General features: G+C 41.8%; 1 protein-coding gene across 1 annotated transcript in view; it reads right to left on the reverse strand.

The window, feature by feature from the left end:
- Positions 1 to 3,467: 3,467 nt before the first annotated feature.
- The window catches only part of LOC106567522 (follistatin-related protein 4), a 226,182-nt gene continuing 210,935 nt past the window's right edge, over positions 3,468 to 18,714 (reverse strand). The window contains exons 12-16 of the mRNA XM_014136869.3: positions 17,916 to 18,034; positions 15,928 to 16,077; positions 14,786 to 14,893; positions 6,210 to 6,319; positions 3,468 to 6,041 (exon numbers count right to left, since the gene is read on the reverse strand). Coding sequence (XP_013992344.1) covers positions 5,333 to 6,041; positions 6,210 to 6,319; positions 14,786 to 14,893; positions 15,928 to 16,077; positions 17,916 to 18,034 — 1,196 coding nt within the window. The 3' untranslated portion in view covers positions 3,468 to 5,332. The remainder of the gene's footprint in view (positions 6,042 to 6,209; positions 6,320 to 14,785; positions 14,894 to 15,927; positions 16,078 to 17,915; positions 18,035 to 18,714) is intronic.

Genomic DNA, 18,714 nt, shown 5'->3' on the forward strand with positions numbered 1-18,714 from the left:
TCCGTTGGACTGCCAGATGGTGAATCATAATTCATTATTGCAGAGAACCTGTTTCCACTGCTCCAGAGTCCAACACTTGGCATTGCGCATGGTGATCTTAGGCTTGTGTCCGGCTGCTCGGCCATGGACACCCATTTCATGAAGCTCCCGATGAAGAATTTGTGTGCTGATGTTGCTTCCAGAGGTAGTTTGGAACTCGGTAGTGAGTGTTGCAACCAAGGACATACAATTTTTACGTGCTACGCACTTCAGCACTCGGTGGTCCAGTTCTGTGAGCTTGGTGGCCTACCACTTCGCGGCTGAGCCATGGTTGCTCCTAGATGTTTCGACTTCGCAATAACAGCACTTACAGTTGACCAGGGCAACTCTAGCAGGGCAGAAATTTGATGAACTGACTTGTTGGAAAAGTGGCATCCTATGACGGTGCCACGCTGAAAGTCACTGAGCTCTTCAGTAAGGCCATTCTACTGCCAATGTTTGTCTATGGAGATTGCGTGTCTGTTTGCTCGATTTTAAACACCTGTCAGAAATGGGTGTGGCTGAAATAGCCGAATCCACTAATTTAAAGGGGTGTTCACATACTTTTGTATATATAGTGTATGTTCCGAATTTGCAAAACATACAATATGTTTCAAATCGGCAAAACGTACAATATGTTACAAATTAGCAAAACATATGATATGTTAAGAATTCTAGCTAAGTGGCTAACGTTAACTAGCTCGCTAATGTTAGCTAGGCTATGGGTTAGGGTGAAGGTTAGGGCTAAGTTTAGTAGTTAGGTTAAACTGTAAAGGTTAGAGGAAGGGTTAGCTAAAACGGTTAAGGTTTAGGTGAAGGGTTAACTAAAAGGGTTAAGATTAGGGTTAGGGGAAGGGTTAACTAACATGCTAAGTAGTTGCAAGCAGCTAAAAAGTAGTAAGTAGTTGAAAAGTTGCTAGTTAGCTTAATTGCTAAAGATTCAAACTCGCAACCTTTGGGTTTCTAGACGTTCCCGTTATACACCCACCCATCCACTCAGAGCAACCACCTTTTGTTTTTGCCTTAAGAAACCCCTGTCTTATATAACCATACTAAACGTAACATATCATCCTAAATGGACTGTCCCAGATTCACGTACAGAATAATACAAAATGCTCTGAGATGGTTACTGGTTGGACAGAGAGGTTGGGGTGTTCGTTTCATTTCGAAGCTTTTATTTTACTATTTACCACTGTAAAACATATTTGCCACTGCATTTTAAAGACATAGAAGAATGGTTAAATGAGCATTTAGTGACCACCTAAAGTTTGAGTTTTGTTGCATTTAGGGGAGCTAACGTATCATTCATATTCCAATTTTTACTTAAGAGGCAATGCATCTTCATAACAGAAACAATCTTTGCGTGTTCTCTTTTATCCTCTGTTTTGGCATCCATAGATTGGGTGATGAGATAAATAGCATCTAATGAGAATTTGGTTCCATTCTCATTATTTGCCAATTCTGTAGCATGTTCCTAAAAAACTGAATGGTTAGAAGAAAATACGCTTCTTAGTAAATACTCCATTTTATATTTTATTGTAAAACTGGGGGGGAAAGAAAAATTACATCCCAGGCAACACAATACAATATACAGTACAGTATGTCATATCCTTACAGTCAATGCTAATTAAAATACATCACTGGTGAGCTGGGTCTTGTCTGTGGGTAGATAATATGAGGTATAGACACTGGTTCCATACATTTCAGTTCAGATGAAGCAACTCAAAAATATATTTAAAAAAAATCTCTGAATATTTTAATATATTATTGTACAGAGGCAATTTTTGGGTGGGGAAAAAAAGCATAGGAGTCATTAAAGGGAAACTCCACTCAAAAATGATATTTTGGTATTTTTTTCATTAATCCACTGTTGATACAGTCCCAAAATGTTTTGCATGTCAGCAGTCAAGTTTTCAAGATAAAGGATTTTCAAGAAGCAAAGTGTCACGTGCCACATCATCATGATGATTCAAAATGCATCATATGATTCAAAACGCATCACCAAGTGGACAAATCAAAAGAAAATACTAAAATATTGATTTTGAGTGGAGTTTCCCTTTAACAATTGGAGGAGAAGTAATACATTTATACACCCAGACTGTTTTAACATCTTAGGAAAAATCTACTCACAAAACACATACATCATACAACAGTTATTGCCTTAACAATGAGAATGTGTTGCATAGAGATAAACCAGCACGGATACAGCTACAAGCCTTTAAGGTTGCCTAGGTTGCCAAAGATCTTAGAACAGCACACATTTATCCTCTAATTTAGGCCTCTTGTGTTGTTGATATTTATAAAACATTTGACATATCTGCTGATTTGAATACTCTTAGTTGAGCCTATATGAATTCATATCTGATAACTATGTGGTTTTTAGTTCTTAAAGAACTGTGTAGCTCTGTTAACAATGTGAGATTTAGAGGCAGGCGTATCTTGCCGTTCCTTAGCCAGTTACTGAGGGATGGTAACTCAAGCCCCATTTATACCTGGTGCTAACATGCATCCTTTGTCCTGATCACATTCTAATTGTGCCCACAATTTTAGGCAGCAGTAGACGATTAAAAGATGCATTGTGATCTGATTGTTATCAGATCTTATAAATGTAAACAGACAAGATAAGGACAAGATCAGGACAAGATCAGGACAAGATCAGAACGAAGGATGCATGTTAGAGCCAAGTATAAACAGTGATAAAAATGGATGTTTCAGCCACGTATCAGCACAATGCTAATATATTGTTAGTGTTTAGTCAGTGTCACTATACAATATAGTTTCGTCCTAATAGTAAAGAATGTCTGCTGACTGGATGGGTTTTTTCTCAGTCATAATACTGGCGCTCTAGTTAGCAAGAAGTCCCCCGTTGAGACTGGTCATTGTCGTAACTGCTGAAGAAGAGCTATGTTGTCCTGGGGCAACCCAAAACCCATTACCACTGGACACATCCTGACTCAACTCAACAGAAAAAACATAAAGTGCTGCTGTGTTCGCCATTGGCGGGTCTGTGCCACTCTTCCGAGCATTACAAATGGTACTCCTCATTTAGAAAGTACTCTTGCCTGGTTTCAGACAGAAAGCTGCACTGGATCGATTGGGCTTTGGATGGAAGAAGAGTATTGTGAAGAGAGTCAGATGTGACAAAGGGATGTCTGCAACGTTTTCAGACCTGTGCTGTCCAGGTGTCAGGATGACGTACTGTATGAGAAACTGCTGCACAAAAGAGCCATATCCAGAGGCCCAGATATCAACAAACTCGTAACAATTTGATGTAACTGTAGCTCTAACAACTTGATGTAATGAACGTTGAAATACATATACAGCATCAGTTTGGGGTTATATACCATAGTTTGTCCTCACATTAGCAACAAACATATGCGTTTGATGAAATTTGTCCCTGAATATTCACATATTTTATGTTCAAAGTAATTTATAATGTGACACAGCTGCACGTTTTTTTTTGGTCATTTTATTAGATATTATTTTACAAACCATTTCCCTCATAAACAAGAACACACCAAATGCATAAAGAAAACTGGACTTGTTTGAATGTGTTCTAAACAAGAACAATTTATATCTACAACAGTGTCTCTAATGTCATTATCATACCAAGAGGTTCAGGTTTGCAGCCATGGTCTTGGTTAGAGACCAGGTATGTAATATATGTGACATTTTCACCAGCAACTGTACTGTTTGTGATCCTGTGTACTTGAAGGCCGGGATTCAATCAGAGGCGCATTGATGATAAGCACATTGCACAAGCAGCAATGTACCTTTTAAAGGCAATTTTCCTGACGATTGGGGATATTGCATTCACTGTAAATGATGCAGAAATTACCTTGTCGACAAGCAGAAATTACCTTGTTGATAACGCGCCTTTGATTGAATCCCAGCCGAAATGCTCTTAAACAATATTAGTGAGATGAGCCTCAACTCTCAGTACATGCATATGGAACACTCAGTTCTGATGATGCCTTTGGTGGTGACTCATATGAATTATTCTGAAGTTACTCTGTAATGGTGGCACAATAAGTACTTTGGTCTGGGTGCCTGATGCTTTTTGATGGCAATTACTGAAATGTTATTTTTCCATGACCGCAAAATAATTGGGCTTCAAATTGGTCTTTTTGAATATATATATTACACATCTCTGCCTCACTCCTGGAATACACACATATTTCTCTCTCAATACAACAGTGTTCTAAGAAATGTCATCAAGCCTTTGCTTCTGTGTCAGATTGAGCAAAGGCAGTTACCGTAGCAACACATATCTAAATCGCAAACATAAGCAACACATCTGTTAATCTTGGTTTGTGTATTTTTTTTACAGTCTTGTTTTGCTATTACTTGCTCGTCACATACAGTACTAGCCAACATTAGGGTAACAGGCACAGCTACTCCTTATGAGGGAAAGCTGTATTTCAGTTGTCGAGCAGTTGAAGAATGGAAACTAAGCTATAGGGAAACTGGATACACAGGACTTACAATACCTCCATGCTGATGAACAAGACCCTTACAATGCTAGACTTAGTGGACAGAGGACTAGGAGGTCACTGGATCAAAACTGGAAGTAGGCTTACTGTGTGAGAGAGGGTGGGGGACATACTATACCATATATATTCTTTGTACAATAACATGTTATCCACTGATGGGTTTTCTACTGTATGCTATTAGATACTGTTCTTAGCTAAGGGATGGAAAAGTATTCTCTTTGGAAAGTAACAGGTCATGACTAATACGGTGCAACATGTTTCAAGCCAACCTGTATGTGTTAGTCAGCATGAGAGCTTTTACAGAAAGCGTACAATAACATGGACAAGGACAAAGGCGAGTAACAGGGTGCTGTGGTTTTGAAAAGGACCGCAAACACATGTATACACTAGAGGCAGACAGACGTCTTGTTGGGACTATTTGCAGAACTGGTGAACGACAAACATCTCGAAACCAAAAAGCGTTAGTCTAAAAAAGTGAGCGTTGTGCATAGTTAAATTTTCAAAATGTCCTCATTATATCCCTCCTGTTATCTGCAGTGTTACAAGGAAGTGCAATGTACAACTCCTCTTAGTTAAGTACACATAGATCACAGTTGCACTAAAGGAACTCACCACCCACCATCTCCCCGTAAAAATACCATAATACGATTTTCTAAATATTTTTTTCAATTACTATTTTTTGTGTACTTTTGTTACAATAATCCAGGCGTGTTCCTCGCGCTCAGTCCCAGGGTTGAGTCCACTTATGTCCATATATATCTTAAGTGTTTTGGCCTGATCTCTCCCTCTCTTTCTCTCCCTTTCCCCTTCTTCCCACTCTCTCATACCTCTCCCACCCACACCACTGTGTTCCCTCTCTTGATGTCTGACACCTCACAGTGGGGCATGTTCAGTTTGCCGTTCAACACAAAGAGGGATTCCGCTGAGGGAGTGACCAAGTACTGGCCAAACAGTCCGCTGGACACCACCACCCTGTTGGGCCCCCCCCAGGGCCAGGTGTGGTGTGACAGGGGCTCCTTGAGGCTTCTGAGGACCTCAATGTGCCCTGTCGCCAGGTCAGAGAAGAGCAGGTCTGTGCCTGAGCCTGAGGCAGCTACCACAGTGTACTGGTTGGACTTAGTGAAGGAGGGCTGGAAGATCAGGTCGGACACAAGGAGAGAGGTGTCCAGCTCCCGGCTCAGACCCAGCACCCCCTGGAAGGACACTGTCTGAACTCTGACCTTGCCGCGCTGCTGGTCAGGGGTGATGATGTAGCGGCCATCCGGGGACACATAGGGCTGGCCCGTGATGTTGAGGTTGGGCCCAATGACCGTGTCGGTGACACTGTCGATGAGGAGCTGTGGCTGGGCTGACGAGGGGTCCCTGCTCTGAGACTGGCACTGAATGAAGTAAAAGCCACTCAGGTGTGTGTAGGCCATGCTGACGGGCACACAGCTGTAGTTCTTCAGGCTGATGGTTTTGACTCGGTGGAAGGTCTCCAAGTCAATCTTATGCACCGCAGGTTCAGATTTGAGGAAGACGAAGCCAAACCTAAGACGACAAAGTTCAAGGGAAAGGTTAATGGTCTTTTTTGGGTGATTACGGTGTGGTTAGGATTCTCATTAAATTATAATTTGCTCTTTTCTCCTCCATTTGAGAGAGATCGCAAAGATGAGTTGGTGAGGTCACCAGTGTTAAAGGTTAACGGGCCTTCTGTACCTGACGTGTGTGATAATGAGGTTGGTTGGAGGGATGAAGAAGTCATCAACCCTCTGGAAGGGGGTACGGATGGTGTGGTGCACCTCTCCAACACTGGCCTGGGGAATCACCTAGAACAGAGCAGTCAAAGGAGAACATGAGAACAGGAAATATACAAATACAAGTGTCACCTATCCGGCAAGAGAACATAAAAAGAAAGCATGGGTTGGAGCGTTTACTTAAACATAACAGCGAAACACTTCGAAGGCAATGTTGCCATATACTCTGAGCTCCAAAAGTACTGGGAAAGTGACAGACTGTCAGCTTTAATTTGAAGGTATTGTCATCCATATCGGGTGAACCATTTAGAAATGGCAGTACTTTTTGTACATAGTCCCACCATTTTAGGGGACCAAAAGTATTGGGACAGATTCACTTATACAGTACCAGTCAAAAGTTTAGACACACCTACCTCTTCCAGGATTTTTATTTATTTATACTATTTTCTACATTTTTGAATAATAGTGAAGACATCAACACTATGCAATAACACATACAGTTGAAGTCGGAAGTTTACATACACCTTAGCCAAAAAAAAATAACATTTAAACTCAGTTTTTCACAATTCCTGACATTTAATCTTAGTAAAAATTCCCTGTCTTAGGTCAGTTAGGATCACCACTTTATTTTAAGAATGTGAAATGTCAGAATAATGGTAGAGAGAATGATTTATTTCAGCTTTTATTTCTTCCATCACATTCCCAGTGGGTCAGAAGTTTACATGCACTCAATTAGTATTTGGTAGCATTGCCTTTAAATTGTTTAACTTAGGTCAAATGTTTTGGGTAGCCTTCCACAAGCTTCCCACAATAAGTTGGGTGAATTTCGGCCCATTCCTCCTGACAGAGCTGGTGTATCTGAGTCAGGTTTGTAAGCCACCTTGCTTGCACACGCTTTTTCAGTTCTGCCCACACATTTTCTATAGGATTGAGGTCAGGGCATTGTGATGCCACTCCAATACCTTGATTTTGTTGTCCTTATGCCATTTTGCCACAACTTTGGAAGTATGCTTGAGGTCAATGTCCATTTGGAAGACCCATTACCGACCAAGCTTTAACTTCCTGACTGATGTCTTGAGATGCTGCTTCAACAAATAATTTTCTATCCTCATGATGCCAACTGTTCAGAGGAGACTTCGTAAATCAGGCCTTCATGGTCGAATTGCTGCAAAGAAACCACTACTCAAGGACACCAATAAGAAGAAGAGACTTGCTTGGGCCAAGAAACACGAGCAATGGACATTAGACCGGTGGACATCTGTCCTTTTGGTCTGATGAGTCCAAATTTGAGATATTTGGTTTCAACCGCTGTGTCTTTGTGAGACACAAAGTAGGTGAACGGATGATCTCAGCATGTGTGGTTCCCACCGTGAAGCATGGAGGAGGAGGTGTGATGGTGCTTTGCTGGTGACACTGTCTGTGATTTATTTAGAATTTAAGGCACACTTAACCAGCATGGCTACCACAGCATTCTGCAGCGACACGCCATCCCATCTGGTTTGCGCTTAATGGTACTATCATTTGTTTTTTTTAACAGGACAATGACCCAAAACACACCTCCAGGCTGTGTAAGGGCTTTTTGACCAAGAAGGAGAGTGATAGAGTGCGGCATCAGATACCTGGCCTCCACAATCACCTGACCTCAATCCAATTGTAATGGTTTGGGATGAGTTGGACGGCAGAGTGAAGTAAAAGCAGCCAACAAGTGCTCAGAATATGTGGGAACTCCTTCAAGGCTGTTGGAAAAGCATTCCTCATGAAGCTGGTTGAGAGAATGCCAAGAGTGTGCAAAGCTGTAATCAAGACAAAGGGTGGCTACTTAGAAGAATCTAAAATCTAAAATATATTTTGATTTATTTAACAATTTTTTGGTACTGTACATGATTCCATATGTATTATTTCATAGTGTTGATGTCTTCACTATTATTCTACAATGTAGAAAATAGTAAAAATAAAGAAAAACACTATTGGCATTCTCTCAACCAGCTTCATGAGGAAGTCACCTGGAATGCATTTCAGTAGGTGTGTCAGTAGGTGTGTCCAAACATTTGACTGGTACTGTATCTGTATTAAAGTAGTCAAAAGTTTAGTATTTCGTCCCATATGCCTAACACGCAATGATTACATCAAACTTGTGACCCCAAAAAATGCTAATCTCCCCTGTTATTGTAATGGTGAGAGGTTAGCATGTTTCGGGGTTATGAAATGTGTGCGTCTGTAACTTTCTCACTCATCATTATTCATGATTCATTCAGGACTATCCGTAATCTTGGTAGCATCCACATTAATGTAGAAGTGTTTAGAAACATATTCTATTCTTATTTACAACAAAAGGGACTCCAAATTGACACATTACATTTTTTGCCATTCATTTCTGCTGCTGCTTAAGCAGAGATGAGATATGATGATGACTAAGGAATGAAGAATTATAAAGTACTCAAATAAAACTAAGTAATGTACACAACTGAAATATTTTTTTCTTTTATAGTAATTTCCTATTTTCTATGTGGACCTGACAAAGACTATGGAATATTTTCAATGTTTTGGCAATTGAATGTTCACTATTTTTGGCTTTGGCATTTACATTAATACGCTTGAATCATTTTTAATGCCATTATTTCATCATATATTTAAAGTAAAAAATCTCAAACAAAATTGAAAACCGTGATCATTTTTTAAATAATCTAACCGAAACCGAACTGACCTCAAAAAGCACTAATCGCTCAGCAATAGCTTACAGTCTACACTTTATCCTCATAGTCATTGTATCATTTCAAATCCAAGGTGCTGGAGTACAGAGCCAAACACAAAAACAAATGTGTCAGTGTGTATTGGGCAGTGTGGTTAAACGGATGATATATGGCCTCACCTCAAGTCCTGATAGACGAACTTATTGGCTAATGGTTGCTTGAGAAGATACACACACAGATAAAGCTGCTATCTCACAAGTCAAAGGCGGTCGTCTGACTCATCCATTTCTCATTGGACGATCTATCCATCCACTTTATCGGCCCCACCCAGTATGTACATGACAAACGCTTCATCGGGTACTCTACATTATCAGGTCACTGTCAAGGACTTGTGGGCTGTTTATGTAACCACTGCATAGCTTGGCTTATTTAAGGAACCCCAGTAAATATTTCATGTAGAAGGTATTTGAATAAAAGGGAAAACAACTAAAGACACTAATCTGAAGTCTGTGCCATCCCTACTGAAGCTCTAGAACCATCACATTGTCACTGGGGGACCTGATTTAGTATTTTGCAGTCTTCCTATGAACGAACTATACTGACAATTAAAAAAAAAACGTTTTAATGGAGCGCCCTTTGCCACTGCAGTCAACAGAGCTATGGAGCCCCGGATGTAACAAACAGAGGGTTTTTAGAGAGAAACCTTGTTAATAAAGAAGGTCATTAGAAATGTTACATTGTTACAAATGGTGAAGAGTTAATGAGATCACACGTCACAGAAGTCATGTCTAATTAGGAAGTTATGCTCTCACAGGCTCACATCATGTAAGTCATGTCTAATTGGGAAGTAATGCTCTCACAGGCTCACATCATACAAGTCATGTCTAATTAGGAAGTTATGCTCTCACAGGCTCACATAATAGAAGTCATGTCTAATTGGGAAGTAATGCTCTCACAGGCTCAGGGTGCTCTAAACTTCACACCACCACCCTGGCACATATTGATCATATGCACCATGTTACTGTGTTTTACCTCGGCTATTATTTTCTCTCCTGTATTACACCTATTGTACTTTAATACTGAAGGGAAATTGGTTTGTACTGACTGAGTACCTTTTATATTGAACTGCACTTGCTTCAAGGCAGACTGGTGGATCTCAATGTTATTAAGAAATGCTTTATATATATTCTACACTGTAGGTCCCCACTTTACAAGAATATTACACTGTTCTTACACTATATTATGAGGGTAAAGTAATGTGAAATTGTACTATAAATCCAAGTTTATACTAATATCCAACTCCTGAGATAGACCTGCGTCCTCTCCAGGGGGTGTACTTGTACATCAAGCTGCCTCAGAAACAGGAGATAGGATCGTACTTCTATGAGCCGTTCCGGCTAACACAAGCCAAGGCTCGTGCAAACCTACTTACTTACTAATATCCAACTAGCAGGCCTCTACTGGCCAATTCCATTATCCAAGTATCTATTACAGTTGCATCTTTTGATCATGCTGAGGTTTCAACATATTGCAGCGTCTTGCCACTGTTATATGTTGTAAGCTCATGTCACCATGTTTCTAAACCCTAGTTTCATAGGTAATTATCTAATGATCCTGTAGCCAAATTTCAACATATATACTGAACAAAAATATAAATGCATAATACAACAATTTCAACGGTTTTACTGAGTTACAGTTCATATAAAGAAATTAGTAAATGGAAATAAATTCATTAGGCCCTAATCTATGGATTTCACATGACTGGGCAGGGGCACAGCCATGGGTCTTTATTACAGACAGAAATACTCTTCATTTTCATCAGCTGTCCAAATCAAATCAAAGTTTATTTGTCACGTGCGCCGAATACAACAGGTGTAGACCTTACAGTGAAATGCTTTCTTACTCTAATTTTTTTTTTTTAAATAACAAAAAGGTATGTGTGTGTGTGTGTGTGTGTGTGTGTGTGTGTGTGTGTGTGTGTGTGTGTGTGTGTGTGTGTGTGTAGGTAAGTAAAGAAATAAAACAACAGTGAAAAGACATTTGAAAATAACAGTAGCAAGGCTATATACAGACACCGGTTAGTCAGGCTGATTGAGGTAGTATGTACATGTAGGTATGGTTAAAGTGACTATGCATATATGATGAACAGAGAGTAGCAGTAGCAGTAGCAGATAGCCCAGTTAGCCAATGTGCGGGAGCACTGGTTAGTCGGCCCAATTGAGGTAGTATGTACATGAATGTATAGTTAAAGTGACTATGCATATATGATAAACAAAGAGTAGCAGCAGCGTAAAAGAGGGGTGGGGGGGGGGGGGGCACACAATGCAAATAGTCCGGGTAACCATTTGGTTATCTGTTCAAGAGTCTTATGGCTTGGGGGTAAAAACTGTTGAGAAGCCTTTTTGTCCTAGACTTGGCACTCCGGTACCGCTTGCTGCCTGGTGTAGAGGTACTGGATGGCAGGCAGCTTGCCCCAGTGATGTACTGGGCCGTATGCACTACCCTCTGAAGTGCCTTGCGGTCGGAGGCCGAGCAATTGCAGGACCAGGAAGTGACCCAACCAGTCAGGATGCACTCGATGTTGCAGCTGTAGAACCTTTTGAGGATCTCAGGACCCATGCCAAATCTTTTTAGTTTCCTGAGGGGGAATATACTTTGTCGTGCCCTCTTCACGACTGTTTTGGTGTGTTTGGACCATTCTAGTTTGGTGGCTGGTCTCAGGTGATCCCACAGGTGAAGAAGCCGGATATGGAGGTCCTGGGCTGGCGTGGTTACACGTGGTCTGTGGTTGTGAGGCTGGCTGGACATACTGCCAAATTCTCTAAAACTAGTTTGGAGGAGGCTTATGGTAGAGAAATTAACATTCAATTCTCTGGCAACAGCTCAGTCAGAATGCCAATTGCACACTCCCTCAAAACTTGAGACATCTGTGGCATTGTGTTGAGTGGCAAAACTGCACATTTTAGATTGGCCTTTTATTGTCCCCAGTACAAGGTGCACCTGTTTAATGATCATTCTGTTTAATCAGCTTCTTGAGATGCCACACCTGTCAGGAGGATGGAAAAATTCGGGGATCTTTTATTTCAGCTCATGAAACATGTTGCGTTTATATTTTTGTTCAGTATATATTGTAGCCTAGGCCTTTATTTCCTGCAAAATCACACTCATCCCACTGTAAGCAAGCTTATAGCCTACTGCTGAAAGAGAAGGCAAAGGCTGGGCTGATCAGCTGATCATCGTGAATGTAGATGATGTAAATCAGCTAGTTAGCTATGCTGTTGAAACAATCTAACTAGTATTAATCTGTGGTTGGAGTTTGTTCGAGAAGGGTGCAGCTGCAGACCAATATGGCGACCGGAGTACGGGCGAGTGGGTGTGTCGAAAGGAAAGTAGTGGGCGTGTGGAAATTAGTGGATGTGTCAAAAGGAAAGTAGTGGGCGTGTGGAAAGGAGTGGGTGTGTCAAAAGGAAAGTAGTGGGCGTGTGGAAATGTGTTGAAAGGAAAGTAGTTGGTTTATGGAAAGAAGTTGGGTGTGTCGAAAGGAAAGTAGTGGGCGTATGGAAATGAGTGGGTGTGTCGAAAGCTATAGGTTAGATGGTTTTGACTGAGCTGTGTTTTTTTCTTACTGCGCAATTACTGTACATTGAGCTTCCGTACCACGAGAGTTTGGACTTCTGTTTTGAAGCCAGAGGATGAGTCTGAGTCGTATTTCACTGTTAGTTTTACACAAATAATTGTACAATTTCAGATTTAAAACAGACAATTTTTTTTCAATTAAAATTACTGATGATTGGTGTACTGTTGCTTGTATGCCCGTGCTTTCTGTGACTGCCACCCATGCCGTTGCCTGAGAATAGTGGTTGGCAAACGGTGTTGTTGCCATTCATGCCCTCCCAATTGAGTAGTAGACTGTATGTATGTATCAAGGTGACATCTAGATGGTTATCAATAAGAGTTATTTCTTGTGTAGGCTGTTATCCTAATTGAAATAAAATCATGGGAGGAGAAAAATGACTGTGTTATAGCTGCCCAGTGGGAAGCAACTCCGTTCGGCAGGCACATCGATACAACACTGATGCACTAGTCATTCGCACTGGCTTATCGACTCGTCGTGCATCCCAATCAGCCACGCAAAATAGTCTTGATTGGCAACAAATCTGTCCATACTGGGCCTCAGCTACCCATACATGGTTTGTTCTGCTGCTGACCTCTTAGGCCTACTATCAAACACTCAAATTGAAGCCTTTCCTGTTCCTGACAGTGAGATGACACATACAACTCAAAAGGGAGACACTAGCTACTACGCTAACGTTAAGCACTGGTAGCTTCTGCCAGCAGGACGAGTGCAACGTGTGCTCGCACGGGGGACATTTTCCAAGATACAGTCGTTTTGAAATGAGCTAGTTTAATGGGCAACTCTTTTCAATAACATGAGAGGAAATAGACCTAAAGTTAAATAAAAATGTAACAACGAAAAAAGCCAATCTGAAAGGGGACTTTTCTCACAGGATGGAAAAAGAGCAGGTGCTCAGGCACTCTTAGACCTCTTTCGGTGCATCTGCTTGATATCGCACATTTCTCTCTCTGTGGTCCTCTGTAGCTTAGTTGGTTGACCATGGTGCTTGTGATGCCAGGATAGTGGGTTTGACTCCTTGGACCACCCATACATAAGATGTATGCACGCATGACTGTAAGTCGCTTTGGATAAAAGCATCTGCTAAATGGCATGTATATTATTATATTACCTCTGCCTCAATTGCTGTCTCTGAATAGCCAGCATTGGCGCGTGCAGACGTCAACAGTGAGACTCGTCTGACAGTTAGAAAGGCTGTTCCTCCCCTTTCAACATCCCTGCGCCTTCATTTGTTTTATCTAATAAATTGACAATCTCACTTGGATGTTTGCTTAGAGATATTGAGCTAGTAAAAAAAAGAGGTGTTTAAATGTTGAATTGGAGAACGGAGTACTGCCGGTGCTCAGGTCAATTACTTGCATTCCAAGTAATAATGACATTATCAAGCCATTTATCTGCTGTGTGATCCATATGCCCTACAGTCAGTTATGCAGATTGCCTGAAATTGAATTTTGGACTGAATGATTCAAGCCTCATTTTGTAATTATTCATTACTATTGAGCGACAACAAAACGCCAGGCGTGTTTGAGTAGTTCTGACAATTCACCCGAAATGCTTATGCAGAGCCGTTTTGAGAATTTACAACACTTTGAAGAATGAACAGAAAATCACTTTGTTTGAGATAGAAAAGTGCCTTTCAAAACTGCCTCGCCTCCTCTTTATTTGAGACCCATTGCGTCTCGGTTGGTAGTGAGAACATATTAGGATTTCACAATGAGCTCAACCTGACAAGTGTTCACGTCCTCTCCCTTGCTAATAAGGCTGTTAGCAAGGGAGAGTATTGACTACTGACAGACAGAGCACCTCACAAGATTTTAATAGGATTCCAAAGGAAGAGGAAAAGAACAATAAACATGCTGTGGCCATTGCAAAATGAAAATGTAGTCCCTCAGCAGTTGTAGTAAGCTGTGCTGCTGTCCTCGGTTACCTCAGCCCTATAAATACTATTTAGTATTTTATTAGTTCCCAGCTCCCATTGGCAACCCCCCCACAGGGGGGCCTGTAATCATCCCTGAAGTCTCCAACACATCCTCTCCAAAGGGACTGGATCCCATGTCTACAGTGCCAAAGCTGTAAATTGTAGTTTGCTGACTGGTAAACGTTGTAAAACATACATAGATTAAATACTCACACAAATGAAATACTTGCTCATACACGCATGCACACACACACGAATGGACAAAAATACACAAGTGCACACCAATAACTCCTTACCTTTAAGGTTGGGTGGGACTTCTGCATGCTGCCCCAGCTTAGCACCCAGACCTGGTCATGTGACTTGTCATAGAGCAGCTTCACTGGGAAAGGATCTGTCTCTACCGTCTTGAGAGAGAGAGAGACACACAGAAGCGTCACACCCTGATCTGTTTCACCTGTCCTTGTGATTGTTTCCACCCCCTCCAGGTGTCGCTTATTTTCCCCAGTGTATTTATCCCTGTGTTTCCTGTCTCTTTGTGTCAGTTCGTCTTGTATGTTGAAGTCAGCCAGCGTGTTTTTTCCCGTGCGCCTGCTTTTCTATTCTCTTCTACTAGTCCTCCCGACCCCCCTCCCTTCCCCAACCCCACCCCCAGTGAAGCGCGACAGAGGCATGTGTTCAGTAATGGGAAGCCAGCCTATTTATTTTCCACTGGTCAGCTATGTGTCAACAGCACTCCCACTCCGAGACCCTCGGAGGGGGGACTCTGACGCTGCCACTCACATGTCAGAGAAGGGGAATGGGGGGTGGCAGAGTGCACCAAACAATGACACATACAGGCAACTGACCGCTCGCCACATCCCCCCGTATACTCCTAGTTTGTTACAGACACATCTCACTCACTATCAGCTCACTGTTCTTTTACAGCCATTTTATTTTTACAGCATTTCTCCAGCTAAAGAGTTTTATATTACATTTTTTATAATGTTCAGTATCTAATATCATGCAGCGTGACAGTATACAAAATGACTTTCGTATCTGTGAGCTACATGTTGCTGTTGTTGAGTCAACATATGAGCACAAGAAGGGTGTTCTTTCTATCTCTTTTAAAAGCCTCCCAGAAACGTCTCCGTAAAGAGTGGAGATGGCTGAGATAGAGGGTGAGGTACAGTAGGTAGAGAGAGAGAGATGGAGGGAGAGAGGAAAGGGATGATGCATTAACCCCCTTCCCTCACACACACCAGTGAGGGTATGGCGAAGTGTGACAGAGCTTGGCGATTGGGAAACTACTAGCTTATCTGTTTTCAGCCCTCTTCTTTCCTCTCCCTCTGTTTGTTCGCTCTCTCTCTCTCTCTCTCTCTACCTATTGGTGACCTGTGTAAAAGCCTCGGGGGACCGCTCTCTAAACAGCTCATAGAGAAGATTAATAATACCAACTAACCTGCACCACATTCTGGGCCTGGGTGTCGATGACGAGCAGGCGTTTCTGAAGGGGCTGGGTGACATAGATGTACTTATCCCTCACACTGACCGCTGAGGACCACACACAGTGTTCCGGAGACACACCTTCACTTTTAGGGCACATCTCCTCCTGGAGAAAGAACGAGATGGAAGAAGAGAGAGAATTGAAGAATGAAAGACAGGAAGAAGGGAGAAAGCAGAAGAAGACGATGACGAAGAAGAAGAAGCAGAATAGAAGGGAAAGTGGCGAATCCACAGTTAATCACATAGCTTCTACACACAGGATAGGACCATCACGCAGCAGAGAAAATGCTGTTTACAGCAGCAATGGACTAACACATGCCGTATTAAGTTTGCATTGATCTGTAATACAATTACAGCAATCTGTACAACTTAAATCCCTCTGAAAAACAAGCCACTTTTACCAACTTAAGCCCATTACTTTGGGAGAACAATGTTCTCTAGTACAGTATATTACAGACGTGCAGGGTTACTGTGAGCTATTGACTTGGGGTCTTTGACTAATGGACATTCATAATCCCATAACATTTAGTGAATGGAGGGCACAGATACTAGCAATGGGGTGGGGGGGGGGGGGGGGGGGTGTACATCTGTACAGTGGATTCGGAAAGTATTCAGACCCCTTCCCTTTTTGCACATTTTGTTACGTTACATCCTTTAAATGTATTAAATTCCTTTTCCCCCTCAATCTACACACAGGTTTTTAGAAAGTTTTGGCAATGTATTAAAATAAAAAACAGAAATACCTTATTTACATAAGTATTCAGACCCTTTGCTATGAGACTCGAAATTGAGCTCAGGTGTATCCTGTTGATCATCCTTGAGATGTTTCTACAACTTGATTGGAGTGCACCTGTGGTAAATTCAATTAATTGGACATGATTTGGAAAGGCACACACCTGTCTATTTAAGGTCCCACAGTTGACAGTGCATGTCAGAGAAAAAACCAAGCCATAAGGTCGAAGGAATTGTCCGTAGAGCTCAGAGACAGGATTTTGTCGAGGCACAGATTTGGGGAAGGGTACCAAAACATTTCTGCAGCACTGAAGGTCCCCAAGAACAGTGGCCTCCAACATTCTTAAATGGAAGAAGTGTGGAACCACCAAGACTCTTACTACAGATGGCCGCTCTTTGCCTGAATGCTAAGCGTCAATTATGGAGGAAACCTGGCACCATCCTTACCGTGAAGCATGGTGGTGGCAGCATTATGCTGTGGGGATGTTTTTCAGTGGCAGGGACTGGTAGTAGTCAGGATCGAGGGAAAGATGAATGTGGCAAAGTACAGAGAGATCCTTGATGAAAACCACCCCCAGAGTGCTCAGGACCTCAGACTGAGACGAAGGTTCACGTTCCAGCAGTACAACGAACCTAAGCACACAGCCAAGACAATGCAGGAGTGGCTTGGGACAAATCTTTGAATGTCCTTGAGTGCCCAGCCAGAGCCCAGACTTGAACCCGATCGAACATCTGACCTGAAAATAGCTGTGCAGCAACGCTCCCCATCCAACCTGAGGATCTGTGGAGAAGAATGGGAGAAACTACCCAAATACAGGTGTGCCAAGTTTGTAGCATCATACCCAAGAAGACTCCAGGCTGTAATCGCTGCCAAAGGTGCTTCAAGAAAGTACTGAGTAAAGGGTCTGAATACTTATGTAAATGTGATATTGAATTTTTTATTTAAAAACCTATTTTTGCTTTGTCATTATGGGGTATTGTGTGTAGATTGCTGAGGATTTTTATTTATTTAATACATTTTAGAATACGGATGTAACGTAACAAAATGTGGAAAAAGTCAAGGGGTCTGAATACTTTCCGAATGAACTGCATATCTGTAAGAGTGAGGCTTATTCCCTCTGGTTTAGTATATATTTAATATCATCTCAAGTCATAAAAAGTCCACAAATACCTGAATCATTATCCTCTAAAACATGTACAGTATGTACTCACATAGCTGGCCATGATCCTCTCAGTGCACTTGATGTGTCTGCGTATCTCACACTCGCTGGGCTGCAGCACCGTGATGCCCTCATCAGAAAACACATAGAACATGTTCCCTACGCTCAACCCTGGGGAGATAGGACATACAAATTGGTTCAGCTAACATTCAAGAGCCTACCAGAGCCTACATACCCTGTTAGCGACTCCTGAGCTGGTGAATGACTGGCGGTGTTGTCAGCCATTTTGACAGCACGGTCAGTCTCTGTAAACAGCATGTCTAGCGAGTGAATTGTGAGACTGTCTTCACAAAGTTGATAGCCGCTATGAGCGCGAGAACATTTTGCCGGCCAGTTACCTGACCCTAAACAACAGCTGTTAACTAGACCACCGCCATTCATGCTTTGGAAAAGCACATTGTGTGGGGATGGACGGCAGGTTTACATCATATTGAATAATGAGGTGAAATCAACACCTTGAGCGCTGCTGACACAGTCATGACCGTGACGCGAAGGCCAGTGGTACAGTCTGCATCGGGGGGGTGCAAAGGATTCAAACAGTGGGCCTGTCTCACACTCTCTAAACAGCCAAAATAGTTTTTCTCATACACACGTTTTGGTGTCACAGCTAGATTATACTGTTCTGAGGAAGAGTTACATGTACTGAAATGTTGAGGCAGGCCTGTAACAAAACTGTGTGTATATATATTTCCATGGTTAAGTCTTGTGAAATAATGTTTTCAGCAAGAACACATACACACCAATCATCATTCAGGAAGATATAGTCAAATGGAAATTAGAGGAAAATTTAT

This window comes from Salmo salar, chromosome 13 (assembly GCF_965601325.2).
Source record: "Salmo salar chromosome 13, fSalSal1, whole genome shotgun sequence".
NCBI lineage: Eukaryota > Metazoa > Chordata > Actinopteri > Salmoniformes > Salmonidae > Salmo > Salmo salar.